This window comes from Ambystoma mexicanum, chromosome 13 (genome assembly GCF_040938575.1).
Source record: "Ambystoma mexicanum isolate Mex_15411 chromosome 13, UKY_AmexF1_1, whole genome shotgun sequence".
In the NCBI taxonomy this organism is placed as follows: domain Eukaryota; kingdom Metazoa; phylum Chordata; class Amphibia; order Caudata; family Ambystomatidae; genus Ambystoma; species Ambystoma mexicanum.
The window spans coordinates 418,253,405-418,272,150 of NC_090938.1; the positions used below are offsets into that span (position 1 = coordinate 418,253,405).

Here is an 18,746-nt window from a genome sequence, read left to right on the forward strand (position 1 = left end):
CCACGGTACAGGATGTGGATCTGCTCAGGGGTTAGGTTGAAGAGAGTGGCTCTGATGCGAGGGATGGGGGCTGCCGGCATGGTAAAGGTGGCTGCACTGGTGGGGCATGCTGGGCCTGTCTCACCCTCCTTCTCCTCCTGCGTCTCCTCTGTGGTGGCGGCTGTTGTTGTTGATGTTGAGGCATTGCAAGCAGGTCCTCCAGCTCCAGAAATGCTTCTACTATTGGTATCATCTTGGTGTTGGAGGGGGTGTGGTGTGTGGGTGTGCTCCTTTTATACTGGGCCTGACTCCATTGCCTCCACCTGTGCTTATTGTGTGCACCTGTGGCATTTGGGAATACTGCTCAGGGCTCTTTACGGAGGTCGGCGATGCCGGTATTTACGCCATGCGGGAAGGCACTTTTTCTGCCTTCATGAGACCGTTATTTGCATGTCCGCCTCACTTGTGACCTACTCCGGTTTACGGCATGGCTCTAATGCAGGCTTGGTGGGTCACGTGCGCTCGCCCAGCCCGCTATTAACGGCATCGTACTTTATGGTGCCGTTAATAGTGGTCTGGTTGGTCAGAACAGCCCGTAGCGGTAAGCAATGCCAGTGATCCTTTACCGGCATCGTTTTTCCCTTACCTCCAAACTCGGAATGAGGGCCAGTATCTTACTATGTGGGATTGAGTCTACTTGTGGCGACATAACAAACACTGAGCACCTATAGAGCTGTGATGAGCAACCATGAAGTACATACTGGTGGATGGCTGCACATCTATATGCTACAATAGAACAATAGTGTACTCTTTTAGTAAGACATACAACAGTATGCTGATATTGTACTTACTTTGTTGCTTGCTGAGAGTAGGTTTATTGCAGGCTGTATTTTGAAGTGCACACTCCAGTGGCTTTCCGGAGAGAGGTGGGTGCTGCATCTGTATAAGAAGATGGTAACAAAACATGTTGGCTAATGGCATAGTGCTTACATTTGTGCAATACATTCTTGAAAACTATTTGGGGATGTCTTGGCAGGAAGAAGAAGTGTGTGTGTATAAATGGAAGGCTTGCAATATGAATGGGCACTTGGGAGCATAAGCATGTTTGTTAAGGGGTTAGGTGGGTTGTTTGGGAGTGTATTGCATGAATTGTTATGAAACACATGTGTGTATTAGTGTAGGCCTATTTACTTTCAAAATGCAGTACTTCGCGTTGGGGAAGGATTACAAAAAGGTGCAGAAAGATGTATAGAGTACAAAGCTGAATATTTTTGTGTATGCATTTGCATGCACTTCTCTGCATATGTATGCTTTCTACATGAGTGCAGGCATTGCTTCTGGGCTTTAATTTCCTTCTGCACATTTATGAATGTTACTGTTGTAAATGCACACATACATTTTTTTATAGCTTAACTTCTGTTGTTATATATTTGATAGGAGGTGTATTAATGGAGGAAAGCATTGTAAAATTGATGGAACAAAAGAACAGAGTAAACGTTTCCATATACCAATGGCTGTTATGGGCATTTCACAACTTTTCCAGCACCTACCACTGTAGCAGCCATATGATGGTAAGTGATGGAAGACATAACAGTACAAATTTTGAGTATGTTATTGAGATTCACTGCTAGGTACCCTGTTGCTACAAACTCATAACACAGTTGCCACTGTACTGTACAGAAAATAGTAATACCTACTAGGCGGTCTGATGGGTAGGGATGCCGATGTATGTGGGTGCAGAACTCATAGACTGTTTTACAGTACTTTCTCGTGTAGGTGCTTTTGATTTACAGGACATTTGACCTCTGTGTGTTTAACGGTTGGTATGGACTGCTCAATAGATGTCATAGTGTTACATTTACAATTCTTGGATGTAATTGGTGGATGCGTATGTAATAGTTTAACAGTAGCCAATCAGGAAGTGCTGGTAAAAGAGTACTGGAAAGGGAAGAAGGACTGGTCATGCTTTCCTGGGCCGCGGCCCATGCGGTAGTTGGGGAAACCACACGTGCTACATGCTGTGCTTCTTAATGTGCTTGCCATGGAAATGAGACCATGGATTAGCGATTCAAGTGTATGTCTGCTTTTTTGTTCCATGCTTGGATGTTCTTCTGTGCCCATGAGAACCTTAGTGCTTCTAGTGTGACATTTGTCAGTGGAGTTGATATTTTGTTTCCCCCTTATTGCAATTAGTCATCTGTTGAACTATGTATAATGTACGCTGCAGACACATGTGTAGTAATGTAAGGAGGAAAAGCTGAGAGCAATCCCTAACAAGGAACACACAAAAAGGTGTTTACACGTCGCTTTAGCAAAATTAGAAAAAAACACTTTTCACAACTTCCACCAAGACGCCCATTTTCTATGTTGTTTAAAATGTGCCGCCCCCACACAGGGCAATATGTTCACAAAAGCCACGCCACATGCTACATTTTCAGGGTGGCTGCAATGGAAATGGGACTGTGCACGTGTTGGGATTGGTCAATATGATTTCCTGGGTGTTGTTTGTAGCAAAAGATTGTGCCAGAAGGTCTGCTTGTCAGTAGGAGTGGAGATGACTAAGGGGATGGGTGTGCAGTTCAATAGGTGGACTATATGGCTTTTGGGTGACTCCAGGATACATTAGGTACAAGTTTACGCAGAACTCTGTACACTGGCAGCACACCTTGGTTTCCATAATGTCGATGTGCACTGGTACGGAATACGTGGGATGAAGTGGCTCCATGTGGGTCCTCTTTCTACCAGTTTGGTGACGGTCACTCATACAGACATTATTATTGTTTATTGTGGAGGGAACAGTTAAGGCATGTTAGCGGCACTTCACTGCAGTTTGCAATAAAGGAGACATTACGGCAACTCATGGAAATGTTTCCAAAATCACACATCAATTTTTCTCGCATTGCCCAGAGAAAGATGTGGCTGCGTTCTTCCTTGATTGGCCCACAAATGGAGAAAGCGTGGCGCAATGTCAACAAGGCTGTTTGCGCTTTTTTTGCGACGTTTGCATGTTCTCGTTCCACAATGAAAACATTACCTTTCGTAGTAGGAACATTTTTCGTTCAGATGGAGTTCATCTGACTGAAGCTGGCAATAAGCTGTTTCTGCGTAATATCCAAAATGCTGTGCAGCACTTCTTGCAAGTCTAACATGCATTTTCCCTGTTCTTGTTTACCACTTCTAATGTTGCAAACACAAACGGCACAAAAAGGCTCTTTTCAGAGCCCCCACATTTTTTTTGCAAATGTGTACAATGATTTCGGCGGAGTCCCGCCGCCCATTGTTACCATCTCTGTACGCGGCGCTCATAGCTGCACCACCGCCTGCATGCTTTTATTTAATTTCTATTTTTCAACAGTACAAGGTGGTTCTGAAAAGAGCCTTTTTATCCCCCCCACTGGTTGTGTAGAATTTTTCCTGTTGTTATAAAACACTCCACAAAAGCCAGCAATGGAAGGGAGATATGGCAAAGGTTACAACCAAAGGGATAAGAAATCGTACATGGAGAGCAGAAGATGTGGGGTGCACCTCACTTGGCTAGGGAGCACTCCTGGTCATGCTCCCAGACTGAAGCCTCAAAAGCACTTTGCAAATGTTCTCCCCTACACAATACCGTGTCGCAGTATATGCACAATACATTGACCTTTGAAAGGTACAGGTGTGTTGCAGTATTGTTTGTCCTCCAAGGCTGCTTGTGGGACGCGGTGGCCCACTGGAGTGTCCCTAGTAGTGGCAGGAGCAGATGCTGAGGATGCTGTTCAGGAAAATAACCTACTACCTACTTGGAAGGGGACAACCCTCCGAAGAGCTACCTGGTGGTTTGCTTTCAGGTGCCGCCGCATGGAGGTGGTAACGTAGCTGTACAAGCCAGGTTTTCCACGACTGAGTACTCAGTGCATTGTACCTGGTTTGCACCAGATTTTGGCACATCTCCAATCGTTCTAAATAGTTTCCACACCCACGACTCACGCTAGCTGCAGGCAATTTTGATTCATTCTACTTTATTCTTGTTTACTTTTTGATGTCCCTGCACATTATGATGCCTGTTCCCTTGCTCAGGTGTTGCTGGTGAGGGCATGGGTGCTCCTGATTCAGAGGTAGTAGCAGAAGCTCTGGTGACCATTACTTGGAGAGGTACTATACAGGTACACAATTGTTGAGAAAGCAATTTCTGCACGAACCAATGTGCACCGCTGCTCTTCTTCGGAAAGCCACACAGAGATTGCAGCGCACTTGTGGGTGTGCCCTTTTATAGGACTGTTGTGGAGCATGTGACACCGCAAAGTGGGCCGAAGTCTTTCCCTACAATACCTACATACAGAAGGAAGAATGTAGGATCTCTGTAAGGGTGCACTCTCACTATGACACTCCATACATTGTAGAAAATTGTCCTCTTTCGAGGTGCACGGATCTAGATCGTGTCCATAAAATAAGGGACCACGCGCAGCTTTGACCCATTACCATGGTGACGTCGCCATTGTTCACCATTTGAACGCTTGTCTGCGGGACGTATATTGGTTGTTATACTTTGTGGCCATGTGCATAGCTCTCCTACGACTACTCTTGCCATCTCTAGACTACTTAAATGTACAGCACATGTGCATTGGCCATTTCTACATAAGCTTGGTGTGAGCATGATACAGTAGGTGAAATGTTTACGTGCAAAGGTACTCCAAGGATGTGGGTGCACGCTTCCACCTATTACAACTACTGTTAGGGAAAATTCTCCAGAATGGCTAATTTCCCTTACCTACTGAGTCCCTCAGCAGCTTTGCTGGATTTCTAGGATTTTATTTTTTCACCTGGTAAGAGTGTGAGCCTTTTTTTGCTGAGTGTTTTACATTTGTGTGTTCATAGACTATGGAGTCTCACCTGCTACATAGGCATCATCTTTTTACTGCGTGTCACACAGCACCTTTAGTGCAGTGACACTGGGTTGTCTTTTTCAGACTTCCCACTCTAAAATCCATTTTCTGGGACTGACTGTCTCCCAGCACATGTAAAGTTGCCTTTGACTTTATTAGTCCTTTCTAATATATAGACCCAGTACAAACTATCTTACATAGAGTATTGGAAAGGGTTAATAGTTATTGCTTTTTGTCTGTCTCTCATGCAACATTATTTTGTTCCCCTTTCATTAAGATTTGGCTGGTGGCAGGGGTATCTACCATATTTTTCCTACCGCGGTTTATTTAAATAGCCTTGGTACTATTTTAGGCTATCTTGGTAGCCTTGAACTTAAACCCGCTGGACCACATTTACTTTTATTTGGTTCCGGCTGGGTTTATTGCCATTTCTTTTTGTAAAGGTCTTTCTCGTGTTTTGCTGTGTGTGCCAAACCAGGTTTGGTTCCTTTGTTCTCCGGCCTTTGGGGGGCTTCTGCACAGAAGCCCCTCTTAGGCGCCTGAATGTCTGGGTAGGCAGAATGTGAGGGAGGGGATTTTAGGACCCCCTGCCATGGGTTCCCTTGGTAAACCAAGTTGCACTCCTGTTTGATTGGCTAGGTAACTGTCCGGCCAGGACAGCCACCCTGCTGTGTGATTGACAGCCAGGCTGTGTCAATGGGGGAAAACTGCATAAAAAGCAGGTCTCTGGGACTAGGAAGGCAGAGTCGCCACTGGATCGAGAGAACCGAAGAGATCTGAAGGAAAAGGACCACTACCATGACTGAACCTCCCGGTGAAGCCCTGGTGCGGGTCCGAATCTCCAAACTTCGATGACAGAGAAGATCTGCAAGGAATCTTCGTCCCCTGAGCTGGTGCGACAAACCAGTTTGCCCAAACACCTCTGGGACTAGGAAGGCAGAGTCGCCACTTGATCGAGAGAACCGAAGAGATCTGAAGGAAAAGTACGACTACCATGACTGAACCTCCCAGTGAAGCCCTGCTGCGGGTCCGAATCTCCAAACTTCGACGACAGAGAAGATCTGCAAGGAATCTTCGTCCCCTGAGCTGGTGGAACAAACCAGTTTGCCCAAACACCAAGCATGGCCTCCCTCTCCTGTGCGAATTTGCTGTGAACAGCTGCAGTGAACCGGATAGCCAGGAGGCTCGGACCCTGTTTGGGTTTTAAGGAACACACCTTTTATTTGTTGCTGTGCTCTGCTGCTGGTTTCTTTCCTGGGCAGTGCAGGACCCTCTAGTCTTCCTCCTTCGTGTCAGTCCGACTGTCGCTTCAGGAAGCGTGAGCCTGAAGTATATGCCAGAAACTTTTACCTCAGCTACAGCCTCCTTCTTCATTCAAAGTACTGTTTAATTCCGGTCATTCGTTCCGTCCGACCGCAGTGAAAATGTGTGAAATCTTTCTACACCCGAGGGATTTCCCTTCTCTACTTTTTTAAATAACTTTTCTTCCGACAACTTCGTTTTCGAACTCTTGGCAAAGACTTAAACTCAAACTACTCTGAACTGTGTGAATCTGAGCAAAGACTGTGCTGGCCTATTGATTTGAATCCTCATTGTAGAAAGCCTTTACTAGATTGCCTGACTATTCACTTGTTGGTGCTGCTTAATTTTGTATAACCTTGTCTTTCCCTCCCTTTTTAAATTGCTGGAGTGCCATTTTGCTCACACTTCATTTTGAGCTTGACTTGTCCAGAATTCGTTGGGTGTGGTGTAGTGTATTAAGACTGTGATTTTTCTGCTGCTTTACTTAGTGAACTCTTTTATAACTGATGTGTAAATAAATGTATATTATTCTACTCAGAAACCTTGAGTCAGTGTTAGCTTGAACCAAAGTGATTGCTGTCCTTTGTTTAACTTCTTATGCTGCTCACTTTACTAATGAGATAAGTCTGGCTGCTCAGCCATCGCTACCACTTTACTGTGTAGTACAGGCTTGTACCAAAGGTGAATTTGTACTTGCACTTGTAGTCTTAATTGTATGTTGTGTTCCCAAAGGGTACTGCATATGAGTCTGCCTAACAACTACAACACACTTTTCTTCGCATAGCTTCACCAGGGACAGTGTTACCAGGCGTCACTGGACAAGATGCGCATGTGCGCAGTTGTGTGACCGATAAACGTATGCTCCTGCAACTACTTGCAGGCTGTTCTGTGCATGCAAACATGTGGCCCGTAGTGGCGTCCTACGGATGCTTTCATTGTGATTGCGCATAGGGCAGCCAGGTGCGGCGGCTGTACGACTCCTCCATTTTCCTCCCTTGCAATCATCACCACTAGTGCTGTGCCCTTCACACTTACAATGGCCTTATTAAAACAAAGGAAAAGGCACAAATACAATCAGTACACATTAACATATGAATCTTTATTAGCACAGATTCATAGCCACTATTCGGAAAGGGAAGGGGGACCAGAAACAGATACATATAGTGGGGATTTTCCCATTTCAACAAGCTGCTGGTGAGGGGAAGAAGGGATTGAGGTCTCATCGAAGAGTCTCTCATGACATGCAATTTGCGGGGAAGTGGAGGCTGGGAAATGGGGAAGGCGGGCATGTGCTAGATGGGCAGTGATATCTTATTTTCCCCATTATATGTTCTTCTACAAAAATGTTCAAGGCACCAAATTGGAGGAGCAATTCATCCATTTTGGCGTCCAGGCGGTCTACTTGTATAAGTCCAGCGTTTCGGTGGCCATATGTTCCTGTGGAAAAGGTGCCTCTTCTGGTGTACTCCTTTGCATTCCGGTATGTCCTGTTAAAAGACAACAAATGTGGTTAATTTACATGAAGCACTATATTGTAATTGTCTTAATCTTGCCACCGCGTTCCCTACCTATGGGGTTACTATGTTTACTCATTTCGTCATGTGGGAAATTCTCCTCCAGCCATTCTAGGGTGCTGTCCTTCCAGTAACTCTTTCCCTTTTCACAGTGCGACGGGTACCAATGGGCCTATCGTCCTCACTCATTTCTTCATGAGGACAATTCTCCTCCAGCCAATCTAGGGTGGTAGCCATTGCTGCACACAAACAGAAAACATCATGCTTTCCTACAATTGTACACTACCGGACCTGTGCAATTACACCATAAACTTTTGTGTACTTACCACGTTGCAGTGACGTTCTGATCTCGGTAGTTGCCGTCTGCACCTCTGCGTCTGCGTGCTTTGTTGGATTGTGAATCAGGTGTGCGGTAACATTGATGAAGGCAAACGTCACTTCTCTTGTTGGTGCTTTCCATTATGCTGCATACCCTATGCCTTTGCGCACTTTGTTGCGAAAGTACAGAATGTGTACAGCTACTGCATTTTCCCTTCCCATTCACGCACTTGCTGCTGTTTGCATATGTTTTTTGTTTTTGCTGCATGTTACCACTTTTTATGACCACGCCTCCCTTTTTCAGCACGTTGGACTCCACCCGATGTCCGCAAACAGACGCAGTGTTCCCAACCTCTGTGGCTATTGGCATAGAGCCACCGGCTTCAGTATGCTGTACACTTCATATATACAAACTAAGCTTATGCTGTTAAAAAGTTATGGAATTCAGTGAAACAAACATTATTAATGGGACGCTATGGTTCAGTTGCGCTACTAAAACCCTATCACCTTTCCTGAAAAAGCTATGCTACAACAAAGTTATGTTTAAAGCGCCCTACTAAAAACCTATGGAATTCACTAACAAAAAACATTGTTAAAGCGACGTTATGGTTAAGTTGCGCTACTAAAAAAGTTTCCCTTTATTGAAAAAACTAGCCTCAAGCAACATAATAGTTAAAGTGCCCTACTAAAAACCTATGAAATTCACTAACAAAAAACATTGTTAAAGGGACGTTATGGTTAAGTTGCACTACTAAAAAACCTATGAAATTCAATGGATAAATGTTGCTACAGGGACGTTATGGTTACAGGTAAAACCGAAAATCCAAGAAAATCGGCAGTTATGGTAAGGTACGCAACCATAACTTGCCCTACCACTGTGCACTGCAAGGACTAACACCCATGACATCAAATATGACATCACAAATGTCATTGATGACATCACTGGTGACATTACATGTGTATTTAGTTTTCATGAAAAGCCTCCACAAGAGATTGTCATTGTAATGTTGGCAGAAAACTACCAGAGATCATTGGAAGAACTATCATGACATAAATAATGCATTGCTATAAACACCATTGCATTACAGAATTCTTTCCACTACATGAACAAACTCATGTAGAAACGTAGGCGTTGTCTGCAGCATGCATCATACAGGTGCAATATTCAAAATCTTCCCATGTTGGATAGTGAAATGATGAATGCTTTTGTTTCAGACTTTTGTGTACTGTGAAACATGTAATAGGTAGCTAAGAATCCCTCACTTACTACATAATTGTACTACTGTACACTAAACAGAAAGAGACCACAACACATACCAACAGGAGCATACACAGAGAAAGTAAAGTAAGCAAAAAAGTAGCAGTACTACCAGAAAGTGTTCATAACCTAACTGATTGTCTTCATGCACAGAAATGATTGCTGTGTTTCAGGCTTGCTTCTTCCACTGTGTATAAGTATCATATGATGTGACTGAACCCTAAGAAAAGTAGTGTGAGAACATATGAGAAGGGTAAGGTCTACAAATATAGTACCTTTTGAATTTTTTGTTCGTGACTTTCAGTGAAGAAAAGCACCTAGTGTAGATATGTCACTGAACAAAAAAAGAGGGAGCCAGGCATGTGATGTCATCAGTGATGTCATCAATGACATGTGTGATGTCATCTTTGATGTCATGGGTGTTAGTCCTTGCAGTGCACAGTGGTAGCGCAAGTTATGGTTGCGTACCTTACCATAACTGGCGAATTTCTGGGGTTTTTCGGTTTTACCTGTAACCATAACATCCCTGTAGCAACGTTTTTCCATTGAATTTCATAATTTTTTTAGTAGTGCAACTTAACCATAACGTAACCTTTAACAACTTTTTTTGTTAGTGAATATATATATATACATATATTTATATATTCAGTGAAAAACCTTCAGTTAGGAGAGCGTTAAGGTGATCAGATTTAATGATCTAATGTGAAATATACATAGCAAGAACACTTTGAACTGCAACAAGAATCCTGAAATTCAGCAATCGCATTTCAAGCAAGTCCACCCTAACTATGCGCCCCCTGGTGCGCAGTGTATTACCACAATGATACCACAGATGACATCACAGATGACATCACTGATACGATCATTGGTGACATCACTAATTACATCACACATTACAAATATGATATTACTGATTACATACATTAGAATATTTTGTTGACCCCTTTTGATAGATATTTTATTTTATTGCACTTAACAGTAATAACAACATGACATGTAACAATACACTGATAAAGAAGTATGATATGATTAAATGTGGAGCATTTATTTGTAGTACTTTTCAACTTTTAAAATATAAAATACATTTTTGTTAACATTATAAAAATTGCTTGAATTTAATGTATTCGTAAACAATTACATTGTTAGAAAAGAAATGAAGATTAGAAAGTACATATGTAATTATGTACGTAGCAATGATATTACTAATATTTTTTGTAATTTCTTTTGAAAATAAATGATGAGCTGAGCCATCTGCCTCACAGTTCAATGTATGATGACAGTTCTTATCTCTACCTAGGTTTCTCAGGTGTATCCCTTCAGCACTCCTCCTCCCTCCACAAACTGTTCCTGGGAACACAGCCCCCCTCCTGCCTGGATCCCCTATTTGAGTGGGAGCCAGTGGAGTGTGTGGAGTGCTGGGGTGTGGTGTTTGTGTTATTTCAGTCCACGTAGTAATCTGGCTGCAACATCTTTTTTGGAGTCCGTTGAGTAGATATTCTGGTAGTCAAAGGTAACGTTTCTTGGAATTGTTAATTCTTCATAGTATCAGAGAGATAACTTCTGTACTGTGTGTGTGACTATGGGGTGGGGGTTTGATGCATTGTAGAACACAAAGTTGGAAGAAGCAGCCTTTGGTTGTGGTTTGTTGTTGCTGTCCACTGTGACACTCAGAGTTCTCACTCTTAGTGTGAGGAGTGGGCAAGATCACATTACCTTCGACCAGGGGACTGCTGCAATATTCAGTTGTGCTGCACTTCCCAACAGTAGCTCTATTTTGGATACTTCTGCTTAAATCTGTTAGCAGTCATCCAGTAGCCCAAATGTGTGAGGTAGGTGTTGAGGTCAGTTACGTTTTTTGTCAGGTTGTTCGGTCATTGATGAATTTGTATGGAATGTGCTTGTTGACTGCATAGTGGAAACATGTGAAATCCATGTTGCTGATGAGTAACAGGCGGGCGGTCATGTATATGTTGAAGAGAAGAGGTGAGGGGCTGTGGCATTGGGGTACTCTGTATGTCAGGTTGCAGAAGCGTGAACTGATAGGAGCTATAAGTGTCTCTGCTCTCCCTGTTAGGAAGGATGTGATCCAGCTCAAGGTGATTCCTTTCTCGCAATGTCCTCTAGTCTCTGTAGAAGGATCTCGTTATAATGGAATTCATTTCTATGGAGATGTAGAATGTGGGATGAGTGCCCAAGTTACCTTGTTGTCTGCATTATACTTTAGCATGTACCAAATTGAGAAAAGTGTGGTTTTGGGCACCTCTCACTGGGCTGAATCCATGCTGGGAATATTGAAGGATGTTATTGATCTCAAAATATTCCCAGCGTTGTTGGTATAGACATTTTTTAAGGATTTTACAGATGGGAAGTGTGTTGAAGATAGGATGTTATTAGACTCCGTCGCTAGGGTCTGCCCTAGCTGTTTTAAGGAGGGGTTTAATTAACCCAATTCGTAAGGCAAGTGTAATGCAGCCCAGCTCAATGTAGATGTTGAGAAGCCATAGGAAGGTCGGGGCCAAACCTGTGAGTTGTGTTATTAATTTGCAGGTAATGGCAGGCACAGGTCTACCAAGAACCCTGCTGAGTTGTTGGAATTAATTGTGGAAAGTAAATCTTGAACGCAAAGAATGTGAAGATCAGCTAATGACAGTGTCAGATATACTCTATGTGACTCTTTTCTAGGTGGTAAATGCACAGTAGGTCCCTCCTTATGAAGGTGGTCTTGGATTTGTTGAATTATGTTGCTGAAATGTTATGTGATGGAATCGTAGAGTTCTTGCTTAGGTATAAAGCTTTGATTTCTGACTGTGGCGTTCTTGTATTCAGGGATGATTTTAAAGACTTCCTTCAGGCCATTTAATACTGATTCCATATGATATATGTTGTGTACTTTTTTGTGCTTTTATTATCCGTGCTTTCCAGTGCAGCAATTGATGAACGTAGTCTAGTTTGTCTTTTGCTCGGTTGCTTCTTCTATAGATGGGGTCTCTAAAGATTAGGTAGCACATGGATACCATTATAGAATTCCACTCAGCCTATTAGGAAGCTTGGAATCCAGCCTTTAATTACTGGTATAGACCTCATTCCAAACATTCTGACTTGAGGTGCAGCCTGCAATTATTTTCTTTCTGTTTAGTTGCATGACTCCATATTCTCATGGTCTAACAGACTTCTGAAGGGGTCATGATCGCTTGGAATATTGACCTCTTCCCAACATATAGCCCTTGGCTTCATCTCAGGATATGAATTGGGGTGGATTATCCTGCCATAATAATGACCCCTCCCACAATATATGCATCTACATTAGGCAAGCTCAGTTGGATGACCACCTACAAAGAGTACTGTACACAAAACTAATAGTAGGGGTGGGTTGAATGAAATCTCTAGGCAAAATAACCTGTACACAGTTTCACAGCAACACATTGCACCTTATAGAGAAGAGTAGATGCCAACCCTACAATTAATCTGCCACATATTATGGAATTGTACTCACAGTTGCTGAGGGAGGGCAGTTAATAAGCTTCTAATATATGAATCAAGTGTTTACCATTGATACCCTTAACCTAAACATTTCTTGTTTTCTAATAGATACGCTAATGTGGGCCATTCAGCAGTGAAGCCAGAAAGAGAAGGGAGATGGAGAAAGGTACAAATAAGAAATACACTCTTGACAAGTTGTGTTGCTGGGTTCACTTATACAAGTAATGAGTTGATAAACCAGTTTATCTCCTCCTCTATAGGAACCACGCCAAAGGACATTGGGAACAGGAGCACAGCTGGATTCATCTTGCTGGGGTTTCCAGATCAGGATTCTCATCTGTTGCTCCCAATCTTCATTTTGATATACCTCATGACCTTGACAGGAAATGCAACCATCATTGTATTGATCACGGTGGACACCCATCTGAAGACGCCCATGTATTACTTTGTGGGGCAGCTATCATTCTTGGAGATGTGTTATACCTCAGTCACAGCCCCAAACATGATTGTTCGTCTGGTGACAGGTCATAAATACATCTCCTTTGGTGGATGCATGGTGCAGCACTACATCTTTATCTCTTTGGGATCTACTGAAACTCTCCTGCTGGCTGCCATGGCTTTGGATCGTTTTCTCGCCATATGCCACCCTCTTCGCTACCATGCTATTATGAGCAGGCAGATATGCATCTGGCTGACAATTGGCTCTTGGCTGGTGGCTTTTCTGTTCACCTTGGCACCTTCCACCCTGATGGCTCAGCTACCCTTCTGCAACTCGCACGTTATTAACCACTTCTTCTGTGATTCTGTACCTTTACTGCAATTGGCCTGTGCAGACACCTTTGTGAATGAGATGCTAAACAGAGCATTTGCTTCTGCTATTGTTCTGAGCTCTCTTGTGGTAATACTTCTGTCCTATGTCAATATAATCTTCACTGTGGTCAAGATCCCTTCTTCCATCGGGCGATGGAGGACATTTTCTACCTGTGCTTCCCATTTGATTGTGGTCCTCATTTTCTTTGGGACCGTCATTTTCATGTACATTGGCCCAAAGGATCGCTCTTCATTCACCCTAAACAAAGCACTGGCCTTATGTTACACCATGTTGACACCACTCCTAAACCCCATCATTTACAGTTTCAGGAACAAAGAAGTGAAGCAGGCGCTACTTAAAGTGCTAAGGAAAAGAGTGTCTCTAAGAACACTTGCATGCTGAAGTTGATGTCAGAAACGTTAACAATTGCATTCAGAGAGGTTTTGATTGTGCAATCCCATATGTGAGCTGGAGTTGTGTCTTGGAGGGGAATACACATTATTTATCTTCTTAATGTCTGTGCCAAGCACGTCTTCCCAACACCTTGGAGGTCTTTTCTACTCTGAAATTGATTCTTATGATCACACATTATTACCATGGGTGGGGGAGCCAGCGAGTTAGGTAGCTAGGAACACAGGCTTGAACCGCCGGTGAAAGCTCCTGTTCCAAACCCCCTGACGGCCGTCTCCCTGCCACTATCTTTCCCACCCTCTGCACCTTCCTCTCAGCTTCCAATGGCCGCCATGGAAAGGGAAGAGGGGCTCTGTACGGAGCCCCGCCTCCCCTTTCCATGGAGGCCATGTTGGCAAAGGATTTTCTGTCCTACAATACGAAGCGGGTCGCGTCCCATTTTAGGAAGGAAAATCCTTATTTTTTTAGCCACCGGGTTGCCGCTTTGGTAACCCGTGGTGCCAATAGCCTTATGTACCTGTGCCACGGGCAACACCGGGAGTTAACGTCCCTGGGCCCACGTTAATGGCCTTTGCTTTGCTCGGGCCATTAACTTGGGTCATGGCCGTTACCCCCCGGAGTTGCCCATTGAACGGTTTCATAATGCCACATTAACTCTGTGAGCTCCTTCGCATTTCTCAAATGAAGCCATTTTATTATAGGAGGCACGGTCTGGTTTTTGTATTCAGCTGCTTCAAGAGCAACGTTTTCTACAGCATCTTCAGTCAATGCAGCATTTATTGTAAATTGTGGCCATATTATTCCACCCATCAGCCTGTAAAAATCATAGATGGCTGCAGGATGCGTTTTCACAGTCTAACACAGATGGCCTTGTGAGACACCTGAAGGTCTGGATCAGAGTGAGCCAAAGGTTGGGGATAATAATAATAATTCACATTTATATAGCACTACAAACCCTCAGGCATCTGAGCGCTGCTTATTATTACCCAGTGTGTGGTGCTCATTTATCGACCTCTGAAGGATGAAAGGCTGAGTTTGGCACTGCCGGCATTCTAACCTGCATCGGCAGCCTCTGCACAGATATCAAAGCGATTGCTCTACACGCTGTGCTATTTGACCACCAGCAGAGGGAACAAGTGGGCAATGGGGTTAAGACTGTAATAAGCATTCTTAGCCACAGTGATGATTTTTTTTTTCAAAAGAGAAGGCGGTCTCAAAAAGAACTTCCAAATTGTTTGAAAAAACACCAGTGCAGGGGAGGATCCAAGAATCTCATGCCAAGTATGATTATTGCTCATCTCTATTGCTTGGTCTCCCTGCCTTACATCTTCTTCCCCTCCATTCTGTTTCTAACTCCTCAATTCATCTCCTTTTTTCTTTACCCTTTACATCTTCTATACCCTTTATTTCACTGCTCCCTCTTGAATCATGTCTCCTCTACCACTTCCTCTCAATTGTACATACCCATGGTCTGGTCCCTCACCTTATCTTTCTTCCTTGCTCTCGTTCTATGTTCCGTCTCGCTCTCTCAGATCACAGAATGTATTTCTCTTAACTGTCCCCAAACCCCCACTGTGCTTCTTCTCATTTCTGTTCTTTGGTTCTTCTAGCTCCTAAACATTGGAACTCTCTTCCCCTCTCACTTCGCTCTGCCTCATCTCTTCGCATTTCACAGTTGAGTGCTCTATCAACAAAACGTTTGCTTCTGGGCTGGTTGTAAGAAGAGGAGGCTTTTTTCCTCTTCCTTTAGAAAGGGTCTTTGGCTTCTTGTGTATCAAAGTGATTGGCTGTCCTACCGGCTTTTAAAACGTACTTGTATTCTACTCCTTTATGAGAATTTCGACAAAGATGCGTTCATTTCTTTGTGTGTGTCCATTGTTAGATTTATCTTGTTGAAGCTAATGTATGTCTGTATGTTTTTTATTCTGTTAAAATGACACATCTGCTGATCAAATAAAGCACTGAACTTCCCAGAGTCTCTAACTACTGGAGTGTCCATCATATTCACAAGGGAGCTGCAGTCGAACAGGATTCTTATAGAATGTGTGAGACCCACACCTGAGCGCTGCATGTCCATTTTTGTGCACTGTGGGAGTTTTAGTAAACAATAAAGAGCAAAGAAAGACTTGTTCCTGTTATTCTATGTTTTGTTTGATGCGAGATATTACTGGGCTCGATTTTACACCTTGCTGCTTCTACTAGGCTAAAGTGTATAGTCGGGTAAATGACAGCATATGCTGTTTTAGACCCTATATGGGTTATCTTAGCAAGACCCAAGTCTATTGATTATGTTCTATTTCTTTCAGATCTGTCTGGTTTATAAACGTTGCTGTCTCTGATAATACAATGAACCGGGTAGTAGCATATCAGTTAAATACACTTTCCTAAAAAAAAAAAAGTTTGCTCTACACGATGTTTCAAAAACCAAAATGACTCAATGTTACTTTACTGTTTGGCATAGTAACATAGCTATAGTTTTGTAGATGTCAACAAATACAGTCAGAAATAATCATTACCTTTTACATATCTGTATGCCATACTCGTTTATTATATTGGCAATTCACTTATGCTGATGTGCAAACACGACAGCAAAAAAGTGCAGACTGGGAATAATGCACTGCATGGCATAACACCAGTGGGTGTCGGTGTGTTGTGTTAGTAAGCAGTACAAATGCTGGTGGGAGGCGCTTGCCTCTGGGTCGGAGTGATTACAGAGGTAAGGGGAGTGGATTGGTTGGTAAAGGGGTTAGGAACAGAAGGACGGACAGTGTCCCCTGTACGGAATAGCACATGGGACATTCATTTGGATGTGGGGCCCAGCTTGAGAAGGGCAGAGTGCATATTCCAATCCAGAATGACATAAAAGCCTTACGCATCTGCCATCATGTTAAACTGTACAGTATAGCAATGTTCATCAGAGTTTTGTTTTTTTATAACACGCTTAATACCTGAGTTCTTGAACCTTTGTTGTTCTGCGTGGTCTTGCTTCTACCACCATGATATTGCCCCTGTGCTATTCTCCGTTCACAGCAAAGTGGTGAGGAAAGCAATAAACGGGTTACTTGGGATCCCCCACCTCAGTTTGTGACAAAATGGGGTAGGGGGAACCTATTTTAGACAGACAGGAAATGGGGAAGCAAATTATGAATGGCAGGAAAGCCTGTTCAGAAGACACATTCCAGGCAAAATCAAAGTGAATGCAAACAATGAACACTGGACTCCCGAAATAGCAAACATGACACTAGCATAGAATTCAGAATAAACTTTAGTGACAGGTTTGCACAAAGAAAAACAAAAGAGTTGATGGCTGGAAGGTTTAGAATTAATCTGGACCTCTGGCATTGCTTTTGGCAGCCCTCCAGACCATTGCTCTTAACCTGCCAAGCCATTACAAAAGGTGAAAGATCATATGCAAATCAGGCTTGGTCCCACCCCAAAAGGGGCAGTTCAGCACAAACTGCTTGGTCACATTGCATCTGACAGACCATATGCAAAAAAGAGCAGAAAAGCAGCACACAAGAGGTCTCAGGACCTGCCAGAAGAGCATACTGCCTACAGCATGGCCTCTTGCAAGCCTGCAGCAGCCGAGGGAAAGGTCTCAGGCCGGTCTAATAGTGAAACACAGGCTGGCAGAGTCTCATCAGAGGGTCTCCAGGGACAAGCCACACCCAGTTCATAAAGTTAAATAAATAAATGCGGGTTCCAAAAAGTGACATCCTGCAGTTAGTTACATGTGGGGCATCTCGTCTTGAAGGGGAAAGGGACTAGAACAATTCTCCATTACAGAGAGAGGGAGAAATGTAACATTTTCCAACTGTCACAAATTGAGAAGCTTGGCAAACAGGAACTGAGTGAATGACTGGGCAGCAAAGTTAGAGCACTGGAATATTCCAGCCCTTTGAAGCTAATGCAGTTCATAGAACAGAATGAGGGTCCATAGGAGATAATGACTGTCCATGGGAATCATTGCAATGTAAACGTTCTATTAGTCCACAATACTAGTGCAAGCGCGCCATTTCTTATTTTCAGTTAATAATGTAGTAGGAACTCTATTAACTTCTCCTGCGTGATGCTGTCTGATTGAAACTGCATTTTCATGAGTTGGATACAACAGATGAATGAATGCAAATGCATTTATTAGATTCACAATTTACCTCAAAGCAGCATCGCAGCGCGTAATCCAGCAATCAATTATAAATGACCATAACAGTAGCATTCAAATAAATACAGAGGGTCAGGTTGCACACATAATCCAGATCATACTGGAACAAATGATGGTTCACGTCGAGCCATGTCCACGCAGATATCACTTAGCTAGTTGATAAAAAGTATTGTCGGATATCTGTTGATGCAGGCAGGTGGGCAAAAAGTTCTGCATTTTGACAACCCAGGCTGGTAAAGACTTCCCTTCCCATGATTGAGCAGACATCTTTAATGAGGTGAACTTATTGCAAAGTATTGAACAACATGTCTTTCCAGGCATATATAAGAAACGGCGCGCTTGCACTAGTTTTGTGGACTAATAGACATTTGTGCTCTCCACAAAAGAAAGAGTCATGGCCTTAAGTAAAATGTACTCTGCTGTGAAGAAGTGGCCCCCATGTGACCTGTGATGATTCACGTTATCAAGCTCCTCAGACGTAGATGAGCTCGAATAAGGACCCTGCGCAGACTATTAAGATTGTTTTGGGGTAATCCCTTGTACACATTAAAGACAGGAGAGGGCCAGAGCCGGGTTCAGAGAGAGCCAAATGTTGGGGATAATAATAATAATTCACATTTATATAGCGCTACAAACCCTCAGGCATCTG

At 43.2% G+C, this 18,746-nt stretch overlaps 1 protein-coding gene across 1 annotated transcript; it reads left to right on the forward strand.

The window, feature by feature from the left end:
- The first annotated feature begins 5,835 nt into the window (after positions 1-5,835).
- Positions 5,836-13,926, forward strand: LOC138520401 (olfactory receptor 6C4-like). The gene is made up of 2 exons (XM_069632803.1): positions 5,836-6,035; positions 12,822-13,926. Exons 1-2 carry the CDS (start codon positions 5,836-5,838, stop codon positions 13,924-13,926), a joined length of 1,305 nt encoding a protein of 434 aa, XP_069488904.1.
- Positions 13,927-18,746: the final 4,820 nt, after the last annotated feature.